General features: G+C 44.4%; 2 protein-coding genes across 4 annotated transcripts in view; one reads left to right on the top strand and one right to left on the bottom strand.

Annotated features, from left to right (window-relative positions):
* Positions 1–10: 10 nt before the first annotated feature.
* Positions 11–3444, bottom strand: LOC119389116 (uncharacterized). Its single transcript, XM_037656362.2, has 3 exons — positions 3310–3444; positions 1876–2086; positions 11–190 (listed from the first exon to the last, which is right to left on the bottom strand). Exons 1-3 carry the CDS (start codon positions 3315–3317, stop codon positions 56–58), a joined length of 354 nt encoding a protein of 117 aa, XP_037512290.2. The 5' UTR covers positions 3318–3444; the 3' UTR covers positions 11–55.
* Positions 3445–19458: 16014 nt separating this feature from the next.
* Positions 19459–26915, top strand: part of LOC119390887 (N-arachidonyl glycine receptor) — a 203566-nt gene continuing 196109 nt past the window's right edge. The window contains exon 1 of one of the 3 annotated variants that reach the window (XR_005183521.2): positions 19459–20689. Coding sequence is in view for 2 of the 3 variants with exons in the window: in XM_037658591.2 (XP_037514519.1) it covers positions 19901–20689 (789 nt within the window). In the remaining variant the exon portion in view is untranslated. The remainder of the gene's footprint in view (positions 20690–26915) is intronic. The other 2 variants (XM_037658591.2, XM_037658589.2) reach the window with 2 other exon arrangements.

Genomic DNA, 26915 nt, shown 5'->3' with positions numbered 1-26915 from the left:
CAGTACAGGGGCGGAAGCACTTCCTGAGTGCCGAACTTCATTGTCTGGTGCACTGTCAAAGAATAATCTTCGACAGATTGCGCAGGCCCTCTTTCTGGGTAAGTGGTGGTGTCTGTTGACCACTGGCCACATATTTGCCTAGCAAAAGGCTGTTGTGGTGCACTGCAAGATTCAGCTTCCTCCAGATATCCTGTAGAAGCACTAAAATGCAAATCAGTGAGGTCAGGACTTTTTTTTCAATGTACAGTGTGTGTCCTAAATCAACTAAAAAATTTAGGCTCCAAATGACGGTTTTTATCAAGCCATGAAAAAACTCTGCTTAATATTTGCTATGGGCAATCAATGTTTCTCAGGTGCATGCCATACACGTATGGTGCACAGTGAATACAGATGAAATACCTCCTCCATATGTTCTATAATTGCATATGTATTAACACTCACGCGAACTGTAATTTCCATGGATGTATTTCAAGGTAAATTTCCTCATTCGTCGAGATTCAGAAAACCGTTGAAGCGATTTCTTTTAATTACGAAATAACTGAGAACTAAATAATACAGCAAAGAGCAAACATCTGTTTTTCCAATTTGATGGTGGTTTAAAAAGATTGCAGTGTATTGGTGCATGCATTTCTGACGGGTGCCCTATTACGCCTGGTGCCTCATTCACCCTTTGCAGGTAATAAAAAAGCTGAAGTGCACTTTAGGAATAAATTAAGTAACAGCATTTTTAACATACCCTGACAGGACTGGAACTTGACAAAAAAATATCGTTGGAAGATTTTTTTTCGGCGGTGCGATAGTAGTAGCCTGGACATTTATCACGACATGCTACACTCCTGACAAAGCTTTCGCACTTGCTTTTGAATGCAAACAGCAGCTAAACTTGGTGTCAAAGTAATTTCACCCGTTTTAACAGCCAGTTTTGTGCAGAATTGCCCTGTGATGAATTCATCTTTAAAGAGCAGTCTCATACTCCAATCTTCATCAATGTCAACAGGAAAAATCATCTAAGTACTCAAGCTGTTCTCTGAGAGGTTTATTTGCTCCACAAAGCTTTGATCAAGTCTATCAGTTATCAAAGCAAAAGTGTCATGAAATCAGGTACAAAGGTATACTTCGAAGTAAGTAAACAGCACAGATGATAAGGGAGAACAAAATAAAACAAGTGCGGACTCGTAATTTAGAATCATTTCAAAAAAATGGTGGAATAATGTAATTTCTTTCACTGTCCCTTGTCTGCACTGTTTACTTTCAAAAGATGCACCAACTTCCCTAACAAACTATTTAACTACATAGGCCACCACAGTTTGCAAAGCTATTACGGTAAGAAACCCCTGGGTAGTACAAAGTAAATTATGGAAATATTTAAGACTGGAATAACTTGAACCGTTGAAACTTTACTTACTTCACTTACCACGGCACATCAACATTTTTATTTTCCCTGCATTGTACAGTACTGGATAGAGACAATATGACGAACTCGAATATCCCACTTAGAACACAGCACGTACTCGCACTGCTGTTACACCGAGAGCAAAAGCTCCATCTAGACGAATGTAAACGCACCTTACATTTGAAAGGGCACAAAAGAATTTCTTCTGGCTTGCCAGTAACCAAACACGAAAGAAAAAAAGAGCAGCAGCCCAGTGAAAACCTGTCCCTTTTTCAGGTTTTCAGAATGCTGCTAACATAAGCTTCAGCTATCTCCAATGCAATGTTGCTGAAGGGGCTGAACGTAAGAGTGTGTGCATGGAGTGAAGATACAAAACCTCCATATGTCAGCACTATTACTTCTTAACGGGCATGGCAGTGTGCTGCCAACCTAAAACAAGGCAGTTTAAATTTGGGGGGTTTGTACAAATTAATAGTACTTACCGTCTTGGGCACCCTCATAGAGGCTGACGAGAGGTCCATATGAGGCAGGCGAGTGTCCACAGAGAATGCACCAGCCAATAGGTACCTTGTCATGGCCAGATCAACAAGGCGCTGAAAACCACTGCATTCGCACTCCTTGCAGTGCCCTCTCAGATAGCCGGTGATGTCCAGTGGCACCGTCGAACACGCCAGTATCCATGTATGTCTCCACCTGTCAAATTATTCAAGCTCTTGTAAACCACACTCATAAACAAGACGCAGACGCCCCAGCAAGAAACATAAATATTAAACACTTTCTTAGTGAGTGCGAAATGTTACTAAACTCGGCAGAAGTTTTGGTCTTCTAAGACTTAAGCATGACAAGGCTAAAGTGGCAATAGAGCAACTCGCTGATGACAGTTTCCACAATGGCCATCACTTCCATATTAAAATGGCTGTGCATGGTGTAAGTATTTGTCACTCCATAGCAGCCCCCTGTCTACAAACCACACGCATTCTGGACCCTTTGGACCCTTCCTGCACAATCCCCAGGATCGGCCCATCGAGCTTTTTGTGGACGGCTTATGGAGTTCCACCTAGCTTAAACAGCTGCGCTGTTAAAAGTGACGTGTACAGGGGGAACGTCAATCCGCCTCTTTCATTTTCCTCTGCTGACCTCTGCTGTTTTGGTAGGGGTTTAGTAGGGGCCGGGACAACCGGTATTGCCGGCAGCAAAGCCTCCGAGATGATGAGTCTAAGTACACGGGCCTCAAGCATTTTCGCCTCCATCGAAAATGCAGGCGCCGCGGCCAATGGGAGAAAACTAACGGTAACAGAGTAGGCGGAACAAGTCGTTGATCCCCATAACGTTGCCATGTTCCACTTAAATGAAGGAAAAATAAAGAAACAGTGAAGAGACTGCGATTACTGACACTCATATTATTCGCCGAAAAGCCGGATCCACATAAACATTAGGTTTGTTCCAGTAAAAGTATGTGGCCGACAAGTACACGTTCTTGTACAAAGACGACCATTAAAAAGTGCGTTTCAAGGTTCACCGCCACAATGCGCGAGCAAGGAATAATCCGGTAAAACTGACAACACGAGCGCCGCAGGCGCGACTAAGTTTGTGCTACGTGCACAAATTTGCGCTAGGAAAGGCGAGCGCAAGCACGTCGGGAGCCATCTTGTGACGCCAAGCTCAACGCTACAGCCCTGTGCTTGAGCGAGCAAACGCTGCGCATGTGTGCAGACTGCCGTCATTCCAGATCACAGCTGAATATAAGCTGCGGCGGTAAGACAACGCTTCGTCGAAACTTCACTTGCTGCGCAAACAAACACACAGAAATACAGTTAGCAGATTTTGTGCGTGTGACAATGGCGCGAAAACGTGAGCGCCGTTTGCTGGCATCAAAACTGACATATGCTACGATAGCAACAAGTAAAAGCACTTACCTCTCCATAAAGTCCGTGACGGATGCTAAAGCCAGGCCTCCAGTGCAAACGGAATTTCTCGAGGCGAGGAAAACAAGCCAGATTTTACACACTTAACAGCCGAGTTGCGTTGAAGCACGCAGCCGAACAAGAGCTTCGCAGTTGGCGGGTTGGCGCGTTGGTGTCCGATTTCGTCACTTCCAGAGTTGTGGCGCTACGTTCGATAGCGATGAATTCAACTTCAGCGGATGGATCCGGTTTTAACAGTATTAATTTCTTCCATTGCTTATGTCATACTCCGGATATACTGTAGTTATTCTAAACTCTGCCACGTCGTATATTTTATAATAATTGTCGGTCAATTTGGTTTTGTGCAGGCGGTGCGTAAATGGCCTTCTTTTTATAGCGTGCTATTCACTGCAGAAAACAAACATCGCGCTGCATGTTCCAGTGACAAATGCTATTTCCGCTTCAGCAATCCGTAATCAATGTGAACATTGTGACTTGGAATATTGAAATTCTACGCCATATATAGCTCACCGGCATGCGATTAGATCATTCATTACCAGGAGGTGTAAGTATAAACAAACTATGTCGCCGCGTCATCGCTTTCGTTCTCGAGAACCATGAAGACTGATTACCCCGCGCTGGTGATCAGAGAAGGATTACTGCAAATCTCTCATTCATGTGATATATGGCGAACGCACAACCCTGTTTTCTCTCGCCTGCTGGCATCCCACACTTCGCTTAAGCTATACAATCTTTGTTCAATAAACATGGACGAGACGGAAGGCGATTTCGCATGCGTTTGTTTTCAGCCACGCTTTGTGGCATACGACGTAAAACTAGAGTGTCTCCGACTGCTAAAAAAAGACCCATCGAGTTTGGTCCTTATGTGACTTTGGCACCACATATGGTCTCTTCATACTTAAAAATTAACAATGACCGAATTGTCATTGTCTGATTATTGCGGAATAAATTTGTCAGTTCTTTCATTGGCAGTTATTCCAATCGCATGCTCCTCGCATATGGCAGGTACGTATCATGCCACTAACATTATAATTGATATGATTGGGAAGTAATTAGAATGTTCAGAGAAGATATTGTTCTCTGATGCACTAATGTTTGCGTGATCGACAGTAACCCTCTCGGCTTCGTGCAAAAGCATGCCGCTCAATACGATGCGAAAATTAATGAATAAACAATAGCAAAAACTGGTGCTTTGAAAAAGAAGTTGTGGTGCAAATCGTGCCTATTTCTAGACGAAATGATGTAATGTTCTGTACTGCCTTCCTTCGGCCTGCAAGAAGGTATACAATGGACAGAATGGGCGCTTTATAAATGTGCACCTGCGATAGCACTACAATGCGTCTGCTCCGGAGTTGCATGTCTGCTCATTCTTGAAAATGTGGCTGCGCTGCCGAATTTCAGCGTACTTCAGTTTCGTATCGTCCTGATGACATAGAAGTGGGGATATAGAAGCTTAGTTCACCGTCTATATCTCTATTAGATTGTTAAATTTTTTTTCTAGACGACACTTCACCTTAGTTAACTTCTTTTCTCTCCACTATCTTCCTCATCTATTCATACTTTTTCTCTCGCATTTATACTTTAATTGTGTGAGTAAATTTCAGTTTTAGTCTTCACCTCTTTTGTCTCGCTCTTCTCTGTTGGGTGTCTTTGCGTTTGCAAAAGAAACCATGAGCCCAATACTCCTTCCCCCTTTCCAAGCAGACCTAATTGTCCCACTAAGTAAAACTAACTCTCGTTGACTTTTTGCGCTTGCGAAACCTCACGTCGGCGTTTCAATGAAGCCAAAAAAGTTAGCAAGACTATATTCTCGTCAAGTTCGAAGTGCTTAAGCTTCCTTTTTATTCGTTGTGACTGCCCACTGCGATTGCCTGAATGCGAGGAGAACATATGTCGTCACTTAGCTTCTTCGCCGCATGCTTCACTGCATTGCATGCTTTTAAGTGTAACAGAAGAAAAAAAGAAGTATCTCGCTCACAAGGATTAAGTGGAACGGGAAAAAAGTTAGTTACGGTAACAGAGTAAGTGGAAAAAGTCGTTGATATACATAACGTTGCTATGTTCCACTTAAATGAAGAAAAAATAGAGAAAAATATGAAGAGACTGCGATTACTGATACGCATATTATTCGTGAAAAAGCCGGATCCACATAAAAATGACGTTTGTTCCAGTAAAAATATGTGGAACGTTAGTTTTACCTGGAACCTATGTGTAACCTGATTAAGAGTGCATCCGTGCACAAAATCATGTTTATCCCATACTTTGTAACGGATAACTTAGCAAGATACATTGTAACTCATACATATATAAGGTACATTGTAACGGTTACAGATATCAGTTACATTGTAACCCTTATAATTGTTGATATTATATAGGTTACGCTGTAGCCTTGTATTTTTTAAAATTGAATGTAACTTTTAAAAAGGTGTTTTTAAGGGTTACGTCAGCTATTGATATCTTTTAGTTTTGTTAGCACTCTATTTACACCGGGTGTTTCAAGAAATCTGCCGAAAATTCTCAAAAATCCCGAAAACGCGATATTTGCTGGCTGCCTTGAGAATTGCTTGCGCTGTAGAGGCAGGCATCTTAAGATTGTTAAAGACCCCACTTAGGAGTGCAATTAAAAATTAAACTAATAAACTCTAACTGGTGAAGTTAGGTGGTTGTATCAAAGGAGTGAAATGAGGTTTTACATGCGAAGAACCCACGCCAGCTTTGATATATAGAAAAAGCTGCCTGTAGTAATTATTGTGTCGTAGTGAAATTCAACCAAAGCAATGGATGCCACCTTTGAAAGCCGTGGAATTTGGTTGAATTTCACTACAACAAAAAATTACTAGAGGCAGATTTTTCTATACTTCAAAGCTGGGATGGGTTCTTTGCATAAAGAACTTCAATTCACCCCTTTGACAGAACCACCTGACTTCACTATTAAAAAGTTAATTTAACTTTTTAATTGCAGTCACAAATGGTCTTTAACAATCTTAAGATACTTGCCGCTACAGCGCAAGCAATTCTCAAGGCAGCTAGCAAATATCGCATTTTCGCGATTTTTGAGAATTTTCGGCACATTTCTTGAAACACCCGGTATAGCCAACCTTAGGCTTACTGTAATGAGGTTTACAATGGTACTGTCACGTCTGGCAATTGTTCTCACAGAAGTTTGTGATGCCGAAATTGGGAGTCTGATAAAATCACTTCGCCTATATTTCGATGCATTTGAACAAGTCATTGAAGAGTGGATGACGTTCTCTCGCACTGCTGCTTTACTTGTACATGGCTTTACTTTCAGTCCCATTACTCAATCTTCTACACAGATTCTCTCATGAGAACCGACAAGTCGACAAATCGCACTACTGACCAAGTTTGTGGGCAAAATCTCTAGACATGAGACATCATCTATATGTTGAAAACTGGCTGTAAAACAGAGTGCTATCAAAACAAAAAAAATGTCCATATAAGTAGCTGAAGCATCCTGAAAAATCAACATACTCTTTTGAATACTGTCTGGGCTTCCCCACTCACATAAATCAGCTGCAGGTTTTTCACACATATATACTGCCGCTCACTCGGGTATTCCTTCGACATTGGCGTAGCTGGTAGAGGGAGGAGGGTTGATGGTTCTTACCCTCAAACGTTTTCAATTTTGTATGTACGCGTACATTCGCAAACATGCACGACTACACGCAGTGACGAGAAACGGTTGTGGCAGCTATATTTTGTATTTATTTTAGGCTGGCTGGTATTAGAACAGGTGAGTTCAATCCCACTGTAAAGCTCTCCTGGCAATGTCTTTTCAATTTCACTGTAAAGTTCAATCCCACTGTAAAGCTCTCTGGCAAGTTCATTTCAAATGAACTTGAAGGCAATTTCATTAGTGAACTTCCTAACTCTATCTGAACTTTTCAAACAAGGTATTCCTTTACACATTTTTTTTAATTTTCTCAAAAAAGCACTGTCAGGTACGAAATTCTTTATTTAAACATCTCTTCTTTGCAAGATGTAATATCTAAAACAGGGTGACACGTAGAGTAGTGTCAGAGCCCTACAGCTATGAAAGACACAAAATATGAAAGACACAAAAGATTTCACAAATAAAGCTACATAAAGTAATGCATCTGCATTACTACATAAACACAGATAGCAGAGAAAAGTGCTGCAGCCTAAATTGCATTTTTCTGCTTTAGAAAGGCCGAAAAACATTTCAGGCGTCCACAAACCACGCTTTTTGGTGGCCTATCTCCTGGCAATGCAATTGTCTGCACAAGAGCAAGCATCTGGGAATACGCAAATGGATACTGTAAGTTCTTTATATAGTACACCAAAAGACAAAAAATAAATGCCCGCGGTAATCCAGATGTGGAGACAGAGATGACTTCCGCTTGGCTGCCAGCAAAGACGCAGACTTTGTCAGGAGTGCAGTAAATGTGAGGCGCTTATATTTGAAGTTCATCACCAGGCAATTCCTTATACAAAAAGAAATTACAGACTACATAAAGTACTAGCCACAGTTTGTTGGTGGTACAGAGTATGGTATGCATGCGCTTGCCCACAGAATAAAATGAAGATATGTGCCAATAAGGGCAAAATGAGAACAGCGAGCTATTACTGCGGGCACTAGCGAATCATATATTCAGTGTTACAACATACCACAAGTGGGAGTGTTGTGGTGTAAGATACAAAAATTTTAAACAGGTTTATGAGAGGCACAAGGAATCCTTTTTGCGTATCCACGAGAGGGCTCAAGCCGCAAAATATTAGTGTTGAAGTGTCCACGTACCTCATTTATCGGACTGTGCCCAACGTCGCCTTGTATGTGCTTCATAACATCCACCAGTGTGCAGACCCGTTCTTTCTTTTCAGAGAAAACCTCTACCACATCATTGAGTTCGCTCTCGAGTCTTGCTATGTTAGCATTGAACCGAAGTTCCAGCTCGATGCACAACTGCAACAAAGCAATTTAGGACATTGAGAACCATCACTCCTATGAAAACAGGCTTAAATTAATGTTAGGCGTCATAAACATCAGCTGTACAGAGGTGAACACCAATGTTCATTAAGTTTATCAGCTGATTCGCTAAAAACTATTCGACAATGGTCGCCATTAAAGCTGACATTTGTTATAGGGGCTCATTTTTAATGAACATCTTTTGCAGATTTGATTAAAAAAATTGTCGAATTTCCAGACCATGGTGCCGGCGATGCCGCAACTGCAGAGCACACCGGGTGCGCCGGAAGGTGCTGCGGCACGCCGGAACTTACCTCGACGTGATCTGAACGATGGTGCGCCACGCAAAGACCTCGCCGCGTAAAAAACAGTGTGTCATCTGAGGAGAGCAAGCCGACTGATGGTCCATCGCGCGTGATGTGCAGTGCTTGTCGCGTTCTTTGTGATCTTAAAGTGGTCATGATAACGCTGCCAGCATTCCCCTCAACGCTACAGCTCACGTCATGCTAAGCAGTGTTGTTGCCGGTCGCGGATCGCACATGACAAAGACAGCGATGAGCGTCAAAGCTAAAATTACAAAGAAAGGCAATGTCAAAATTACAAAGCAGGCGACAAGCATCGCACATCACGCGCGAAGGACCGTTGCTGGGCTCGCTCCCCTCAAATGACACGCCGTCTTTCCCGCGGCGAAGTCCTCACGCGGCGCGCCATCATCAAATTACGTAAAGGGAAGATTCGGTGTGACGCAGTACACGGACCGCCCTTCCGACGCACCCGGTGCACTCTGTTTCGGTATCGCCGGCACAGCGGTCTGTGCCGGCGATTCGACGATGGATTTCTTGAACTATACCAAATATTTTCGATTCTTTTTCTAAATCTCACAGATTTTTTTTTTGGTAAAGCCCGGCTGTAAGGTGAAACTAAATGCGCAGAGAGCGTCACTGGCATCCGTCAGTTACGCCCAGTGAAGGGGCGGATTCAAATTATCCTATCAAAACATGGCCCACAGCTAAAAAAAATAAAACATAAGGTGTTCGTAATTTGCCAATCAATGGGTGCTGTGCAGCGCTTGCTTAAAATTTACAACAATCAGGTTGCTAGGGATGCCCGGAGCGTCACATCACAGGTTCTTTCTCGTTATTTGCTCGGGCAACTGAAACCAGCCTCTAGAAAGAATACTCGGCACGAAAGGCGTTACGCTTGCCTAGTACAGCGGATACTGTAAAACTAAAACACAGAAAACAGCTATTCTACTTATATATGTAAGTACTTATTTTAAACAATGCTGGCTTCACGTATTCACGATTACTAAAGGTACCGGCCTGTCCGGAGTTCTCCAGCACATTAGAGACAGCATTTCCAGCCGCAGGTGCTCCCATAGACCCCTTAAAAACTCAAATTATTAGTAGCGAAGCCCCTTAGGCCGGCACCCCGCCGTCGCCGTTGAAGACAAACAAACAAACAAACAAACAAACAAACAAACAAACAAACAAACAAACAAAAAAACAAACAAACAAACAGTGTTGAAGACAAACGTCATAGACAAACAGTGCGCCGTAGGCTTCTCTAAGTGCTTGCAAAGGAGCACGTGTTGCTGACACGATTACACTGTTGCCGTCATGAAAGCTCGAAACACAGAACCGCATTGAGAATACCTGCAAACAATGCAAAACGCGGTTATAAAGTCAAGAAACGTCATGACAAGGGCACTGCCGAAGCTGACGACGAACACAAAGCCGGAGTGGGAAAGCAAACGCATAAAGCGCCAAAGAGCCGGCGAAAGCCTGGCCAGGCATCGTTAGCGACGAATTCCCCCACTGGGCACAGCTGAAGCCTCCTTTTCATTCCTGGCAGCCGCTAAATCTCGACATGTGCGGGTGAGAACACTTTCGCACAAAAAAAAAAAAACTTTTATCTATACCGAAAATAGAGAAAACAGAACAATGAAAAAGAACCACTTACCAAGTTAGTCTAATCTTCCATGCGATCCGGGGCAATGATCACAGTAGTCACACCGTACGTTAGCTGAAGCGAGCACAGCGTAGCGTTCACAGTCACAACCCACTTCTTTGCAGCGGCCGCGCGCCATTCCAATGAAGTCCACGTTCAACGCTGACATGCTCGGAAGCGTGTCCAACGGGAATAAAGGTATAAATTTGGCGCGAAGCCGGCGACGCGAGGTGACACACACGCACACACACGGCCAACACCATGCACTGATCACGAAGCCATCTACGTAACGCCTTCCCGACACGCAGCGCTGCAACAAGAATACATGTAGAGATACCATAGAAACATGGCCGCTGCTTCTGCCCGGAAGCATGATTCAAACTTTCGGATCCGTCTACTTAAACAAGACCACGTCCATTGTGAGTAAAATAAAACGAAAGTTAGTGACCAGAGTTCGCTGTTAGCAGGAGTTTTGCTCCATTGAAAGCTATAATTTTTTATTGAAGCGTGGCGAAAGAGATCATTGTTGCGTCAGACCACTGTCTATTTCATCAGTCCACAAGTCTCCTCGGCAATGGAGCGGCAGTATGTGGCTTTTCGGTGTACCAAGACCGCGCTGGCGAGAAGTGGCGCGTTGGGCCACCAGTGTCACTGTAAAATATAGCAACGAATGACGTATTGCACATGTTTTTTTTCTGTCCATTTTTATGTCATTCCAGTTCGTTCAGATGCTTGCTCGCGCCGTAATCGAGTTTGTTCAAATAATAGATATTTTTAGCCGAGTGTCGCTTACGCTCAGCCCCGCTTGAGTGTAATAGAAACATTTTGAGTGCAGAGTTGCTGCATATACAGTTACTCAATTTGAGTGGGCCGAACAACCGGTTCCGGGCTTGCTTGGGGGTGAGGTGCGGTGTGTGGAAATCCAATACATAGTTTTCATGTGACGTCACAGATAGGTTCACTGAGCTATGTACCTCTAGATGGCTGCCACCGTGACTTTTATCTCATTAGATAGTGTCAGTGTAGGGGACGAGGCACAGTCGTTTTGGCCCTGTGTTATTTTTTGCTCTCCCGCTTTTTTCTGTTGGCCAGCTGCGTCAAGGGAAACACAAATGAACGCTAGAGGGCTCCGGCATTAATGTAATGTCACGGTTTCTCACTCCACGCCTTTTACACGGCATTTCAACCAGGTTGTACTCCGAGATGGCTAACAAAGTGACGTCAAGGAAAACTGCGATGCGGTCGAAGTGAATATGGTTGCGTTGTTTGGGCTATGAGGCACACGTTCCCTTCGAAGCGTCCTTGTAGGATGCAGACCACGTTCGGCAGGGACGCCGATGAGCATCCCTTGCGTCACTATAACGTCCCCACCACGTCACGCAACATCACGGAACGTGACGTCATTACGTCGTCGCTTAGTAAAAAGTGAGCCGATCATGGAGACGCTGCAGAACCAGGGAAGGTTCAGAAAGCTTGCAATGTATCCCGTCCTCGAAGCAGTCCAAAACCACATTAGGTGCATAAAACTTTCGCAGGTGGACGGGGGTGAATGAATACATTGACGGAGAAGAAAAAGATGGCTTTCGCCTTCTCACACTGATATAAAATGGCACATGTGTGAGAAGAACGCTGATTTTGTGATACTCGAGAAGTCGGTTATTGTAAGTCTTGCAATATTCGTCGTTATTGTCGCACAACATTTGCCTGCGGGCTAGTTCCGGTATGGCATCCTGCTTATTCCTTGAGTGAGGCGCCTTGAGGCATAATTTGTAACTCAGTAAAGTGCACGTTCTTATTAGGCAGACTAACCATGCGGGCACGAAGGCCACTTAGCCTGCACTTTGCTCATGTGTAATTTGCGAACTTCCACTCCATTAGTTAGGTCTCCTTGGAATCTCGGTTATAAGTTACCAAAAAAGTGTATGCGTTACACATGGGTTACAATATATAACTTACATGCCGGGGTAACAGATAAACTTCCGAGGTGACCGATAAACGCATCCATTCGCAGTTTATTTCGGCAATGTAACCGATAGAACGAGACGAAATAATGAAAACATCAAAAATACGAACGATGTAACTGTTATTTTATCCGTTACTCACTTTTATCGGTATATTTATACGTTACCGTGGTAAGAGTGTACAGGAGCCCGAGCCAGGTGGTGGTGTTGCCCGAACGTTGAATCGACAGAGATGCGTTTTAAGTAGTAAGTATCTAGGCTTTGCTGGCGCATGCTTCGTTAACAAGTATGCTTTAACCTACGGTAATTCCGTGTACAAAAGGGCCCCGTGTTGGTAACAGCTGACCGGACGTATAAGGTATGATGAAAGATTATTCGGCAGTGGTGTAATGTATCTATTTTTTTTGTGCAAGTACAAAGGGAATCACCAAGAGCATTTGGTAGCAGATATTGTAGCAAGAAAAGTGATTTGCAGCGCGAGTTCAGTTCCAACAGGGAGCGCAATAAGAACAGAGGAAACGAAAACCGAACTCACTCTTCACATTGAAATTTCTCTCTATTCGCTCTCTAATGAAATATAAAGCATACCCTGCCAGAAAAACTAATCGTTCACACTTCTGGATACGTGGCACCTGTCTTCAGCACAATAGTACCTTGCGACAGCAAGAGAAATAGAGGAAAAAAGTAAAAGTTTTTACCTTGTATTTAAATACAATGACAAAAATAACAAGGTAACAGTTTCGCCGCAAGGGCGAAGCAATGAATGCGATAGCAACAAATTAGAATGTCAAACGAAGAACGGCAAGCAGCTGGACACTTGCAGCGCGCCGCTCAAGCGCAAAGGATGCAGAAAAACAACGCACACAGTACGAGCGCGACAACATAACGCAACACACATCTTCGCAACATCTTGATGCACGTCTGTGTAGCTCTTCCTGTCAATTATTATATATTCCAGTATTTAGATTTCATACTGTGCATATAACTTACACTTTACATAACATGACCCTAATACTACTCCTATCATGATAAATGTAATATCTATATCGATGTGTTTGTTATAACTGAAGCCTACTTATGCGGTTTCATGACCAAGTATATTTGCAAGTTTGTGCAGGCTCCTTGCTTTACATGTCAGTAAAACTGTGACCGTCATACACGGGTACAGAGATCCTTCATCTCACCATTTCACCGTTACAGGTGCAAGATAAATGAGACCTTATACGCTGTTCACCAGTCGCCTGTCTGTGCCGTTCACATAAGGCTGGAATAACATAGGCGACAGGAGGGTTTACTCTAGTCCAGGGTAATCCCTGTTAATAATTTGCCAATATCACTCAAGAGGAAGGTGTATAAGAGCTGCATCTTACCGGTAATTACCTACGTAGCAGAAACGTGAAGGCTTAGCGAGAGGGTTCAACTTAAACTGAGGATGAGGCCGCGAGCAATTGAAATGAAAATGATAGGTGCAACCTTAATGGTAAGAACTGAGCAGAGTAGGTCAGCGAACAAACGGGTCTTAAAGACATCTTAGTCGAAGTCAAGAAGAAGAAATGGACATGGGCAGGGCATGCAGCGCGTAGGCGATATAACCACCGGTCATTAAGAGTAACTGGCTGGATTCCAAGAGAAGGCAAGCGAAGGAGGGGAAGTCAGAAAGTTAGCTGCACAGATGAGATTATGAAGTTTTGCGGGTATAACGTGGCAGCAGAAAGCACAGGACCGAGATGATTGGCGGAGCATGGGAGAGACCTTTGCCATACAGTGGGCGTGGTCCCGCTGATGATGATGACGACGAACCACTGTTAAAGAAAAAAAACAGTGCGAAAAAAGACACACGAGCAAGGAAACGGCGGTCAATAGCACTGACTCGCTTGTGTACATCGTTTAGAGATGAAGCAGCATTAGCAACATTAGATATGAAGAAAGAAAATATTTTCATTCGAAAACAACCGAGATGTAAGATATGCATAAATACTATGAGTCTCACGGGTGCAAAGTGCCGAAGGGCTTATCATGTATCAGCTGGTAAACTAACTAACCACAAAATATTCTCACAGCCACAGTCCTCAGTGAACTTTCACTACATTTCTAGTTTTCCACATGGATTACACGACTGTCGATATACATCTCTTTCAGCATTTCCACACATGTTTTGCTGGAGACTTAGACAAAATCAAATTAGTGCAAATGAAGACGGACACAAAAACACGAGGCAGACAAAGATAGGTGCTACTAACTCTTTATAGTGAAAACTCCCACCGAAATAGACACTCTCTGCCGCGCATGCACGGTGGCAAATCATAAAAACGCCGCGGACAATACCGTGATAGAATCCCCCAGGTCAAACAGCGTCGCGCATGAAATCATATTCCTAATAATGCAGTCGCATCGAAGACACGCTGACACAGGTAGGGTGGTTCTTTTTTAAATAAAAAATTAAGGCAGCCTTGCACTAGGGGTGCCAAGCCTGAAGGAAGTGCGGAACAGGGCAGCTTTCTTTGTTTCTCTTCGCTTTTCTCTTTCTTTCCTGCTCTCTTTTCATCTTTTTCTGTTTTTCCGTTTTTTTCTGTCATTTACTGCGAAAGCTGTTATGAGATCACAATAACGGCCGTTTTCGGCGCCGTAGTTGTCCGCCGCCACCGCCCCCACCGCCGCCGGTGTCCGTAACCACTATCACGCGAAATAAGAAAAATATCCAGGATGGTACGGGGTTCGAACCTTGGCCCTCTGCGTGGGAGCCCAGTTTTCTACCAGAGAGCCATGCCGGTGCTTGAAACTCCTTTGGGAAAAGACCCTATACAGGCTTCATGTCTGGAAGAAACCATATTAACATATATAATATATCGTCGTAGAAGAGTAAAATAACAACCAGGCGTCACGCAATGCGAATTGCACAACGAAAGGGTTGTTGAATGCTTCCGACAGATTGAAAAGGATTCTGCCATAATTCTTCATCGTCATCAGGCACAGCATCAATAAAGTGCACATAATGCCTTGGAGGTGCTTAGCGGGTACCACGGTTCTCCGCACAATGTCGAAAAATGGCATAGTGGCTGCTTCCCTGTTTCACAAAAAAATAATGGTGATTTATAGCGTAGTGGGTTCCTCGCAAGTGCACTTGTCTTGGTTGCCAAGGAAGCCCATAAGGCTTCCTTGGCATAAGCCCCCATTATCCATTTCTTCAGGGTCTCAATAAAGTTTCTCCCTCTTTCTCTCTCTTTCTAAATTTAACATATGTCATACGGCATGGTGGGAGAGTGAAATAACGACTGGGTGTCACACAATCCGAGTAACGTAAGTAGTTGGTCGTCTAAGGCTTCCAACCTATTACAAAGGGCTCAGCCATAATCCTTCATCGTCATCAGCCGTCGCATCAAGAAAGTGCACATAATGCCTTACAGACGTGTCGCTGGTACCTCGCTTCTCCGCAGAAGGACGAATAATGACCTAGCGGGTGCTTCCCAACTTCACAAAAATTATAATTTATGGTGTAGTGGGTACCTTGCTAGTGTGCTTGTATTAGTATCCCCAAGAGAGTTTACAACGGGCTCTAGAAATGCCACTCTTCCAGCTTTCGGTGTCACTGTGGTGCGCTTTCCGCGCAGGCCTAGCGTTCTTTTTTCTCTTTATTTCTATTTATTTCTCCCTCTCTCTTTGTCTCTTTGTTCCGCTTTCTTGCTCTTTCTGTTTTTCTTCCTATTTTTTTCCTTTTCCCTCTCCTTCTATTTCTCGCTTGTTTCCTTTTTTCTGTTGCTGTACGTGGTTTTGCCTGCGTTACGCCAAGCGACGACAGCGTACGACAGCGTACAACAGCCCGGGCCCCTAAAGTGCTCCGCACTTAAACGGCTCTTACTACCACATAAATTCTTAGTGTCCTGCAAACGTGACTCGCAACCGTTTGCGGTCGTTTGACTTGATATTTGACTTTGTTACATTGCAAGACCAACTAGCTCAACAGTATGTCCTACTGTTACGCAAGCCGTTCTGCTTAAGAATATTTTGTGGCATTTATTTACGTACGTCGTAAGCAATCATGATATCCAGAAACGCTGCTTTTCAGGTCGATTCCAAGCTACAAAAATCACTAGGCATGAATGAGTAGAACTGTTCATTATGCCTATAAGGTTAGGTAGCGCACTTTCGACGGGGACAAAAGAAACAGAAAGGACACGACACTCCCCGTCGAAAGTGCGCTACCTAACCTTATAGGCATAATGATCAGTCACCAACTAGCCCAGCTCTCAACCTTATTGAGTAGAACTGTATCCTTTAAACACCTGCCTGGCCTGACCACATCTTGTAGCCCCAATATATCGTCCTTTTCCACCCCCTTCGGCGGTTCCAATTTCCAGTGTAGCTTCATTATATGGGTGTGGGAGCCCCACGCATACAATGAGACACAAAGCGGCCTCATGGAAGGCAATTTTAGAATCCATTAGCGGCATTCTCATTGCGAATATCACTCTTCTATATGCTCTTTCTAATGAAAAGGCGTTCCGCAATTTCCTCAATTCATATGTCGTAGGTAGCATTGAAAACCGAAGTGCGCAGGAATTGCAGAACAGAGCCAAACTTTGCCCAGTCTCGCAGCAAATCAAAACCCATAGCATCCTATAGCGGACTGAAGTGGTCGTGCAGGCGAACATTCAAGCAGCGCCCTGTCTACCCTACAGGTGCGTAGCCAGAAAATTTTTTTCGGGGGGGGTTCAACGATACTTTACGTATGTTCGTGCGTGCGTTTCTATGTGTGCGTGTATATATACGCAAGCAAGACTGAAAAATTTCGGGGGGCGTTTGAACCCCCCCCCACCCCCCCCACCCCTGGATACGCCCCTGCGACCCTATATAAATCAGGTTGCGGGATGACGTTGCTCTAGAATATTTTTTTTTTTCAAAGCAGCACCTTGCGCGTTTTTTTTTCTTCTCAATGACCGACCAATTTCACTGCAGTGTATTGCTAGACGAAAATCATCAGGCAACACAGAAAATTTTCCCACCTTTATATCTTATACCAAAACGCGTGCAAATGTGCGTAAAACCGCCAAAAAAAATTGTTTTTTTTTTTGACGAAGCCATAAGTAGAACATTTACATTCTATTCTTCACAGAAGTTTCATGACGAAAAAACAACAATGTCACTAGGAATGTGTTGTTCTCGCCATCTACCGATTTCCTTAAAAAACTGTTCTCTACGCTATGGTGACAGTATTTTATGACAGCAGGTTTGCAGAAGTCTGAGAGCTATTGCAGATTAGCAACGTTACAGTGAGAGGACGACAAATGTAATGCGGGCTTTTTATGTGCGGGAGAAAAACAGCAGCATAAAGGACGCATATAAAGGTAGTTCGACATCAAAAAAATAAATAAATAAAAAAACCTACAACATATGGTCTCGGAGGAGTTTGTATGCGACAGTTCGCCTGTTGCGTGTAGCTTGAACAATTTAATTACCTTTGTCACTTATTTTTGCCCTTTTTTGCTCATGGCATTCACGGATAATTAGAAACGCTATATCCAAGCAGCTAAAAATTATCGCTATGAACTGAAAGCATACGTAAAACAGTAAAAATGCGAGACTTTGACACACATAGTTCCGCAATGTGCACCAGTTTCTTGATTTCGCCCTAACCTTAGTTCAACTCATCTATGTTGGCCCTTTTCTAGAAGATTCTTCGTTCATCGTCATTTGGTTTATAGACTAGTAAGCGATTGTGATACTGAGGCGTAGTGGATGCATAGCTGACAATTTACGCATTGCCAAGTGACCGGTGAATGGCGTTTACGTTCTCTTTGTTAACAACTGTTAGCATCTAGTTGTCATACGGATCCTGTACAACAGCTAACCTGTGTGTCAGTATAACCGGCTTCCTGGTGCCTTAGATAGCAGCCGCAAACGAATATACATAGTTAAGGTAAATAAATCCCATAAAAGTATGGCACTCGCTTTTGAATGAAAAGTAACACACTTTATTATCTAAGTTCACATATCGTAGAAATAAACGTGTCGATCTGCGAGCGTATGCTACCATATGAAAGAACTTGCTTTGTTCGTACGAATGCAGATAGATTCATAAGGATTTTTCTAACTTGACATACGCTTCCATTTCACCCGCAATCGAAAACATTTACAGCGAGGTGTCAGCTGCACGGATTCCCAGCTGAGATCTTCCTTCAATTCAGATGCCACTTCAAAATGCATTGACATTCGCCGAAGAAAAACTCCAACCACATTAAAAAATGCTCGATATGTGTCGTCATAAGGAAGGAGTGACTTATCACAGCCAATAAAGGACGCGCCACTCGTAGGCTAAACAGTGACTTTTCAGACACATTTGTTCACCAAACCTATAGCTCTCTTGGGCATGTTCTGGAGCAACGCTAATGCTGTGGAAAGTAATATTTCTTTGTGAAATGTATTTTAGGGTGATGCATGTACAAAGGGGTCATTGCACAAGTGTCAGTAAGCAAAAAAATAGTGTCAGGAAACGAGATGCAGGTTCTCATGAGTTGTATTCGTTGGTACGAATCCCGACACAACAACGACATAACAGTAATATTCATAAGTTTCAACTTCAACCATTTATGATCTCGAGTGTATTATGGAAATCAATACAGCCAGTCATTGACAAAGACACCTTACGAAAAAAAGTTTTCTATATTTGAGTCAAGAGTTCGAATTATAGTTTAAAGATATGCGGAGATCCTGTCTCGCTAGTTCACCCATCACGTTGAACACACCGCCAGTATGAAAGATAGTCTTTCTATACATCCATTATTAGTTTCTCAGTTGTAACTAGCTGTGTACACTAAATTAAAACACATAGAATAGTAGATTGCGTCACATACACGTGTTCTTCACTATGTAAGACGTCCGAAATACAGGACTGTTCTATATGACTGTGTAGCACTGTGCCGGCGCTCCACAAGACAAATTAAAACAGCGTATTTGTATCCACACGCAATTAAGCATTCGTCATACTTCGTTAGGCAGCAAAGGCGGCTTCGGGTGCAGCGCGTCAAAGCGCACTGACGTTAATAAATGCCGCACCACCTTTGCAGCCGAAAATCAGTGATGCAGATTGCACTGCCCCTTTCGATCATTAATGCGCAGCTATCCATCGGTGAACGTAATACACGCGGATCCATACTGCCTGTCAATATCCATCGCTACAACGTGGAGAGAGCAGTTGACGTTTCTATTGTTCTCGGAACTCCACCCGCAGCAGCGGAAGGACCCTTTCATCATCGAACATCACATTGTCAAGTGGGATATATGCCACGCGCTCTATGAGTGACAAACACCGAGATATATTGCGCAGGAACTCGGTCAGCCTCAGCCACCCTCTACAGCGTGTCTCTTCCGACCGCGTCGAACCGTAACACCGGCCGCGCGAAAGGAAAGCGAACGGGGGCAGCCGAGCAGGTAGTTTGACTGCTCCCGCAGCAGTCAAAGCTCGCGCGCGTGACGCTCCAGCGCAGCTCCGCGGCGTGTGCGGCGCAGGGCAGCCGGTGCCGGCAGCGAGCTGCTCGTCAGAGCGGTCGCGGCTGCCGTTCGAGAACGGGGGCAGCGAGCAGCGGCTCCTTCTCGAAGCGCGAGCGAGTGCCGTTCAAGCGCGCGCCGCTCCCTCCATCGGTCGCCGGCGGCGCGCGAGGCGGTGTGGTGCCGGCGGCTCGCGCCGTCCGCCGCCCGACCTCAGTCGCCGTCGCGGACAGCGGCCGGCATGCGGAGCGCATCCGGCACTGGCGGCAGCTCCAACGCCAGCACTGGACTCGTCACTCAGAGCTACGACGTGTGGTTCGATGTCGAAGCCGCGACCACTTCCGCCACCGCCGCCGCGGCGGTCGTCGACGGTCCGACGCCCGTGCACCTTCTTTGCACCAGCCTCGCGGCGACTGTCGGACTCGTGCTCAACGCGTACATCCTCGTGGTTCTCTTCTGGCAGCGCCAGTTCCGCACGGCCAACAGCCTCCTCCTTCTGCACCTAGCCTTCGTGGACAGCGTGTTCTGCCTGCTCGTGCTCACCTCGAACGCCGTGTTCGGTGGACTCTCGGCATCCGCAGAGGTGATCGACGCCTCCGGTGCGTGCTACGTGCAGGGCGTTCTATGGGCCGTCGTGCCCGCCGTGGCGGTGTGGACGCTGTGCGGCCTCAGCTGCGACCGGTACGCGGCCATCGCGAGCCCACTCCACTACTCGCGCCTTGTGAACACGCGGCGGACGTGCGCGTTCCTCGGCGTGTCCTGGATTGTCGCGGCGGGTGCGGCTGTGCCCCCGCTCGTAGGAGTGTGTCCTTACTCCTACGGTCCGTCGCGATGTGTGTGCGTTGCCGCGTGCGCCGGCAGCGGCGCGGACTTGCAAGCCCCGGCTTCATCGCCCGTGGGACTGGGATACGCTCTAAGCTACGTGTGGCTGGCGCTCGTCTTTCCCGCGTCGCTCATCGCCGCAAGCAACCTGCAGGTGCTTCTCATCGCACGGACGCACAGGCATCGCATCGTGGCAGCCATCTACGAGGTGAGTTGGTGCCCTGACTCCTGTTGCCTTTCAGGCTTTGCGAACTTCAAAACAGTCGATCTTTAGACAGCGTGCCACGCCTCTAGTATATAAGAAGAAAGGAAAGCAGGGCTGAAATTTAGACAAACACAAATGAAGACAGACGACGACAGTCGCCATCGTTAACCCTAGCAAGCTTTATTTCTAGTAGACAGCTGTGCAGTTTTAGAATTTTAAGTTCGCAATGTATGTGTAACTGTGACAAATCGTGAGCTCTTGGGCACGGCTTTATCGGAGATGTTATGGGGTATGTGTCACGTACACAAGCGAGCGACATTTCGTAAAGAAATAGCTCTAGAGAGGATGAAAAAGTTAGTCGTATTCAAAATGTAATAGAAATATCGGTAATATATTGCTCCGTGGAAGTTGTTGCACAAGATGGTGAATATGTAGACACGATTTGGAAATTAACAACATGCGCTAAAGATCACGCTCTGGAAGCCGAGGAATTAGGCGAGGTTCAGCATCGTTTACTCTTACTTCAGATTTATTTTCACTAATAGCTTGAGGTTTCATGATACAATCCTACCGAATTATAGCTGAGCTTCAATAAATAACCATATGGTAAATAGCTGCGGAATTTGGTCATGTGTACGTAATTGCTTACAAAGATTTCAGCTTCGATTTGATTGACGGCGCGACAACGCACAAGAGCATGGGACGGCTATGGACGGCGTGAAGTGACCTGTGGAGTCATTTGCTAGCTCGCCGACTCTCGTGTTGAGCAGAGGCAATAAGGGACAGATAATTTGACATAAGCGGATTAACACCGAGAATAAAACTTGGAACGTATATTTCCCCTAAGTTATTTACTGTTATCTATGCTTCAATGCCATCGTTTGGGTTCTGGGGAAAAACAGTCCTTTTCTTTCCATTTTTTTTTTGTATACTCAATAGGAAACTTCAAGCCACTTCGAGATATAGCTGACGTTGACTTTTTAAGTAATCCAATAATTATGATTACTGCGAATAAAACTCAAGAGTCCACAACGTGCGGAAATTACACTAACGCGCCGGTGCGAACCTTCTCGATACATGCGACAAATATCAGGTAAACTTTCATTTGAGAGAGCATTGCGCGGACGTAAGAGAAGACACCCCACCCATCGCCGAAGGATGACACAAGTTTCTAAACCATACAACGCGCTAACCAGCTAACGACCTTTTTCGTATGTTGAGCCATAGAAGTGCTTGCGATAACTGCGGTTAAACTTTTTCAGCGCAGGACATTGCGTAGCCTGAAAAAAAGAAAACAACAAAAGAAACAAGCGTGTGTATTCGAGGTTTTTCTTACACGCACGCTTTATTTCTACGTGTCGAAATACCATCAAGGCAGTTAGTAAAGTCAGAAGATAGAAAACTGTTCGGGAGACTCGTCTCCTAGTTAAATACAACCAAACAAATTCGCCTGACAATTAAGCCAAGGAAACCGCACGGGAAATTGCTTGTTGGTTTCAGCCGTACAGTATGAAGTATGACATAAATTGAAAAGAAATAAATTGGAAGAAAAAACAACCTTTCTTCCGCTGGTGTGACCCCAACATGCAAGCTTCGAGTGCAATACAGTTAAAACAAACAGATAGTGTACTGTATAGATTATTTGCCTTAATTGTATTCTGGATTCATCTCTTTAAGTCAAGAAAGACAACAAATCCAGAAAAACACATACTGCGCATTGTTATTATCAACAAACTTTGCTACAATAGATATAAGGTGGACGGGCATGAAAGGAGCGTGAATTTCAATAAGGATAATTTCTATTGTTTATGCTGCGTCTATTTCTTACGCCTAGTATGTGTCTCACCTCTCGAAGAAATGACGAGGCGGAAGTCATTGCATGCGTGTTCCAATGAAAATAAATGAACACGCCAAACACACCTATTAAAATTATTATGATAGGCATGTATAAGTTGACAATTAATACGACAAATGTAACAAGGGGTAATCCACCACTCGAGGCAATGCAGTCATATTAACACCCGGTGCCCTAACCGAACGAGCCAGATAGCGTATCACAGTATCGCTTCAGGAAGTTTTGAAATTAGAACACTTCCCAAAAATACCTCAACACAAAGATCTGTCAAGCTTCTGTCCTATATTTTGCATGGACCCCACGTCACAGCCTGAACTCCAGTGACCGATATAGTTAGAATTGACGTCGCAACACAACTGTGCATGTCGAAGAGTTTCTGCAACTTTTTCAAAAACAGTCAGCTTTCCTTAACATTTTCTTCGGGCAGTCAACATGAATCCTGAGATTTAACACTCCCTGTTTCCCGAGTGGCACAGATCAGCGGGATGAATCTAGGAAAACATGGCTAGCTGGGATATCGAGAATCTAATAACAGCATTCACTATCGGTGCCGTCGAAACGGTGCAAGCCGGCGATCACCCTTGGTGTTTCTCGGCCGATGGTCGCGCTACCTCGGAGTCTACGCCATTAGTCGATCCTTAAGGCGATTTTTAAAGATTGTCCACTTAGCGCCATCCAGGCCTCCTTTGGATTTTACACTCGCTTTAGCGGCGATCTTCGTGAAACCTACGAGGAGGCCAACATCAAGGAAATCTACCAGGCTTGTTCCCAAGAACGCTCAAAATTCACGGGTGACAGCAAAAAAAAAAAACTCTTTTCGGTCACACGACACATCTAAGTAACGTCAATTATATCACACTCTTCTCAACTAACGCAATGAAAAAACGCAAAAAATGGCAACTGCTAATGCTCACACGATCGCGAAGGTGACAATGATCCCAGACTACTTTTGTTCTCTCAAGCAGCGACTCAAAACACCGGCATTAGGCGTCCTTTATTTTTTTCCTTTCTTACAAAGCTTCCTTAAATAAAGAGCGGCAGCGCGATCGCTACAGAGAAGAAGGCGCCCATTTTCCCTTTGCATATTTGGCAGTGAAGCCACAAGCCTGATGGTTGGTTTCCACGCAACGCAAGGCTTTTGCGTAGCTCACACTGGACGTGCCGGCTCTTATGCGAAAGCACAGTACGCTTCATTTCGGGCATTCAGTAAGGTGCTTTATATACAGAAGAGTATGTTCACTTCCCTTTCCATGTGAGCAAGCGCCTATTCCTCGCGGTGGTCTGCGTGGTGTTTGGGGAGCTCCAGACCGGATCCCTCACAAGTCGTTAGTTCAGTAAAATAAACGCACTCGCTTTTTTTGCTTTTTAATATAGCTTATTCTGTTTCAGTTCTGCGAAAATCATCAGTGTGAGGGCTTTGCTTATTCAAGGTGTTGTGGTGTGCATTGCCCGTAACGCCCAACAAGCTCTATAACTATCCCAGTATTCCTCTTTATTAGTTCAATATTAAAGTGAAAGACGCCTGTAACGGAGCGCAACATGGCGAATATCGAGGTTTCGCCTGTCAGGTTGCTTCTACTGCACACTGAGTAAATTTTTTCTGCAGAGGCTGTACAACGGATCACTGATTAGGGCGCCGTTGACATTAAAGCAGCGATGGCTTCGCGCGCTTGTTTTCACATTTTTCACAGGATGGCACCAATATATACATTGAAAAACAGTGCTGCGCTTTGTTCTTCCACATATATCTCATTTTAAAAGCTGCAGCTGTACGCGAACGCCACGTAGGCGTTCACAGGGAAATTTGATCTCATATTCAACCTTTACTCATAAGAAAAATATTCTTTGTTTACAGTAACGGGTTCCACATACGCTTTCCTGAAATGTCAAAGATGATATCGTAGTTCTCGTTCCTTCTTATACCGCAATAGGCCACCTTATGTTAACCTTCCTAAAATATAAGACCAAAGGTGACGCCATTAGTGCTTTTCTTTGTTCTTTTGGCGGCGCTTACTCGTTAATTAAGCGCAGCATTCTATACCTTACAGCTGGCTTTTCGCAGTATGCCAACCATGGTTCTTGCCTCGCGGAGTCTCAAAATGCACAGCTTAGGATACACGTAACTAAACCACTCACGTATGAAGAGCGTTTGCTACTTGAGAGAACAATGCTCCCCGCCCACGCATTTTGTATCGTGTATATGTCACAAGCCTTGTTGAATTGGTTATGAGAATGACAACGTTCCAGTCTTTTTTTTTTCATTATTCTCTCGTGCCAGCGAGTGCCTCCAAACCTATTCTTTCCTAATAGCGCGAATGAAACAAGGACAACAGAAGAAAAACGACTCAGCGCGAGCGCTGACTCACGACTGAAGGTTTTATTGACGCAAGAATCACTGAAATCGAAAAACTCACACATGCGTGCCTAAGCAGTCCTACCTTTTTCATCATACATGGTGCGAGAAACAAGACACATCAAGTAGATACTCTGAGGCGATTAACCATTGCCTACAGCAGTTTTCCTTTGCTGCGTAATGCAAGTAACGGCATACTGAAGCACTTGTCGCTACATCTAGAGACTTGATATAGGCTTCGCAAATTTGGTGGGCTTTTTCATTTTTATTCTTACACAGAGTGCGTGTGTAAACAAAAGTGGGCGTCCAAACGCAAGCGTTACACAGCAAAGGAAAACTCCTTCTTGACGTATGTAATGGTTAATCCCCTCTAATTAGCTTACCCAGCTGTTTCTTGTTCCTCGTACCATGGCTGATGGGAAGCGCACGAATGCCATTCTAAGCATGTACGAGTTTCTCTCTTTGAGTGGTCCTTGCGTGAATAAAACCCACAATCGTGAATAAGCGTCGGTGTTGCGTCGTTCCTCTTCTAATGTGCTTGTTTCGTTCGCACTGTGAGTAAAGATGCATATGCACCGACTCACCCGATTAGATACAGTACTCGAGCGTTATGGCTAGATATGTAATGCTTTTTACAGAAGATCTGTCGTGATAGACGTTTGCCGTGTGTCGCAGATAGGAAATTATCATCATCATGAACCGGCACGCGATGTGAGGGTATAAAGGAAAAAAAGAAGGAGGTGAGAACAAGTACAAAGGGAAAGAACGAAAAAGACAGAAAGAAAGAGAAAGGGGAAATAGATATAAAGAAACTGAAAAAAAAAACATAGACGGTTAGAGAACGGCTACAGAGAGAGAAGAGAGAGAAAGGCATGTAAAGAAAGAGACAGAGAAAAAAGAGGAAAAGAAAGGGAAAAAAGACAGCAAGACCGGCAAACAAATAGACGTAGAGAGAAAGAGATAGAAAGAAACAAACTACAAAATGATTTAAAAAAGAGAGCAAGCATAGCCATTTTGTAGTATAGCATAGCAACAGATGGGAAAGAGAAAGCTGAGAGGGCAAAAGCTTAGCCAAGCCAGGACCAGCTAGGTGCCCAGCAGCTCTGCCGTAACCCAGCCTTGCGCGACTTAGTACAAGCGGCGCTTATTCATTGAAATACCTAACCGCTATTTAAAATTTATTTTTTTAGATACGACGCATTCGCCGCATCTATCTATCTATCTATCTATCTATCTATCTATCTATCTATCTATCTATCTATCTATCTATCTATCTATCTATCTATCTATCTATCTATCTATCTATCTATCTATCTATCTATCTATCTATCTATCTATCTATCTATCTATCTATCTATCCGAATACGTCTAGGCCTTTTCTTAGTCTATTTTACTCAGCGCATACCAAAATCGACACAGGAGGGTTTGACTGTATGACGAACATGATTGATAGGTCCTCACTAGGATACGACGCGTACGACATAAAACCCTTTTCCACAGGCACGTGTGGCCTATACGCGCATATCACGGCAGATGGTGTACGGATATGGGCCACAACTTATTTGCCGTCTACTTCAACCCAGGACCGCGAAAATAGGGCTTAAATATTTAGGGAGGGACGAAGCATGTAGGGAAGGGGGTTTCAACTCCACTAAAGTGAAACCTGTGGAGGGGAGAAGCATGGAGTGTGCGCCGGTGTTTCCCATAGCAAAATCTTTGCTAATGGGCAATGACAGACAGAAGAAAGATTAGACACGGAGACCAGCAGTCCGCTTTTAGTTAGCGTGCACGCTGCGAAACCTAATTGTTCAACTACGCACAACAGAAATCTGCCACCGGCACTACATTGCAGGTCAAGATTCAGTGCCTATATATAAGGAGTGGCCGGTGAACGGTTGTGCAGCGCGAGAAGTCAGTTTTTTTCAACAAAAAAAAGTCACAGTTTCGCCGCAAGGGCGAAGCAATGAATGCGATAGCAAGAAATTAATGCTATACGAAGTGAGGCTCGCCAATGGATACTC

This window comes from Rhipicephalus sanguineus, chromosome 4 (genome assembly GCF_013339695.2).
Source record: "Rhipicephalus sanguineus isolate Rsan-2018 chromosome 4, BIME_Rsan_1.4, whole genome shotgun sequence".
NCBI classification, from domain to species: Eukaryota; Metazoa; Arthropoda; class Arachnida; order Ixodida; family Ixodidae; genus Rhipicephalus; species Rhipicephalus sanguineus.
This window is presented reverse-complemented; position numbering and strand designations above follow the sequence as displayed.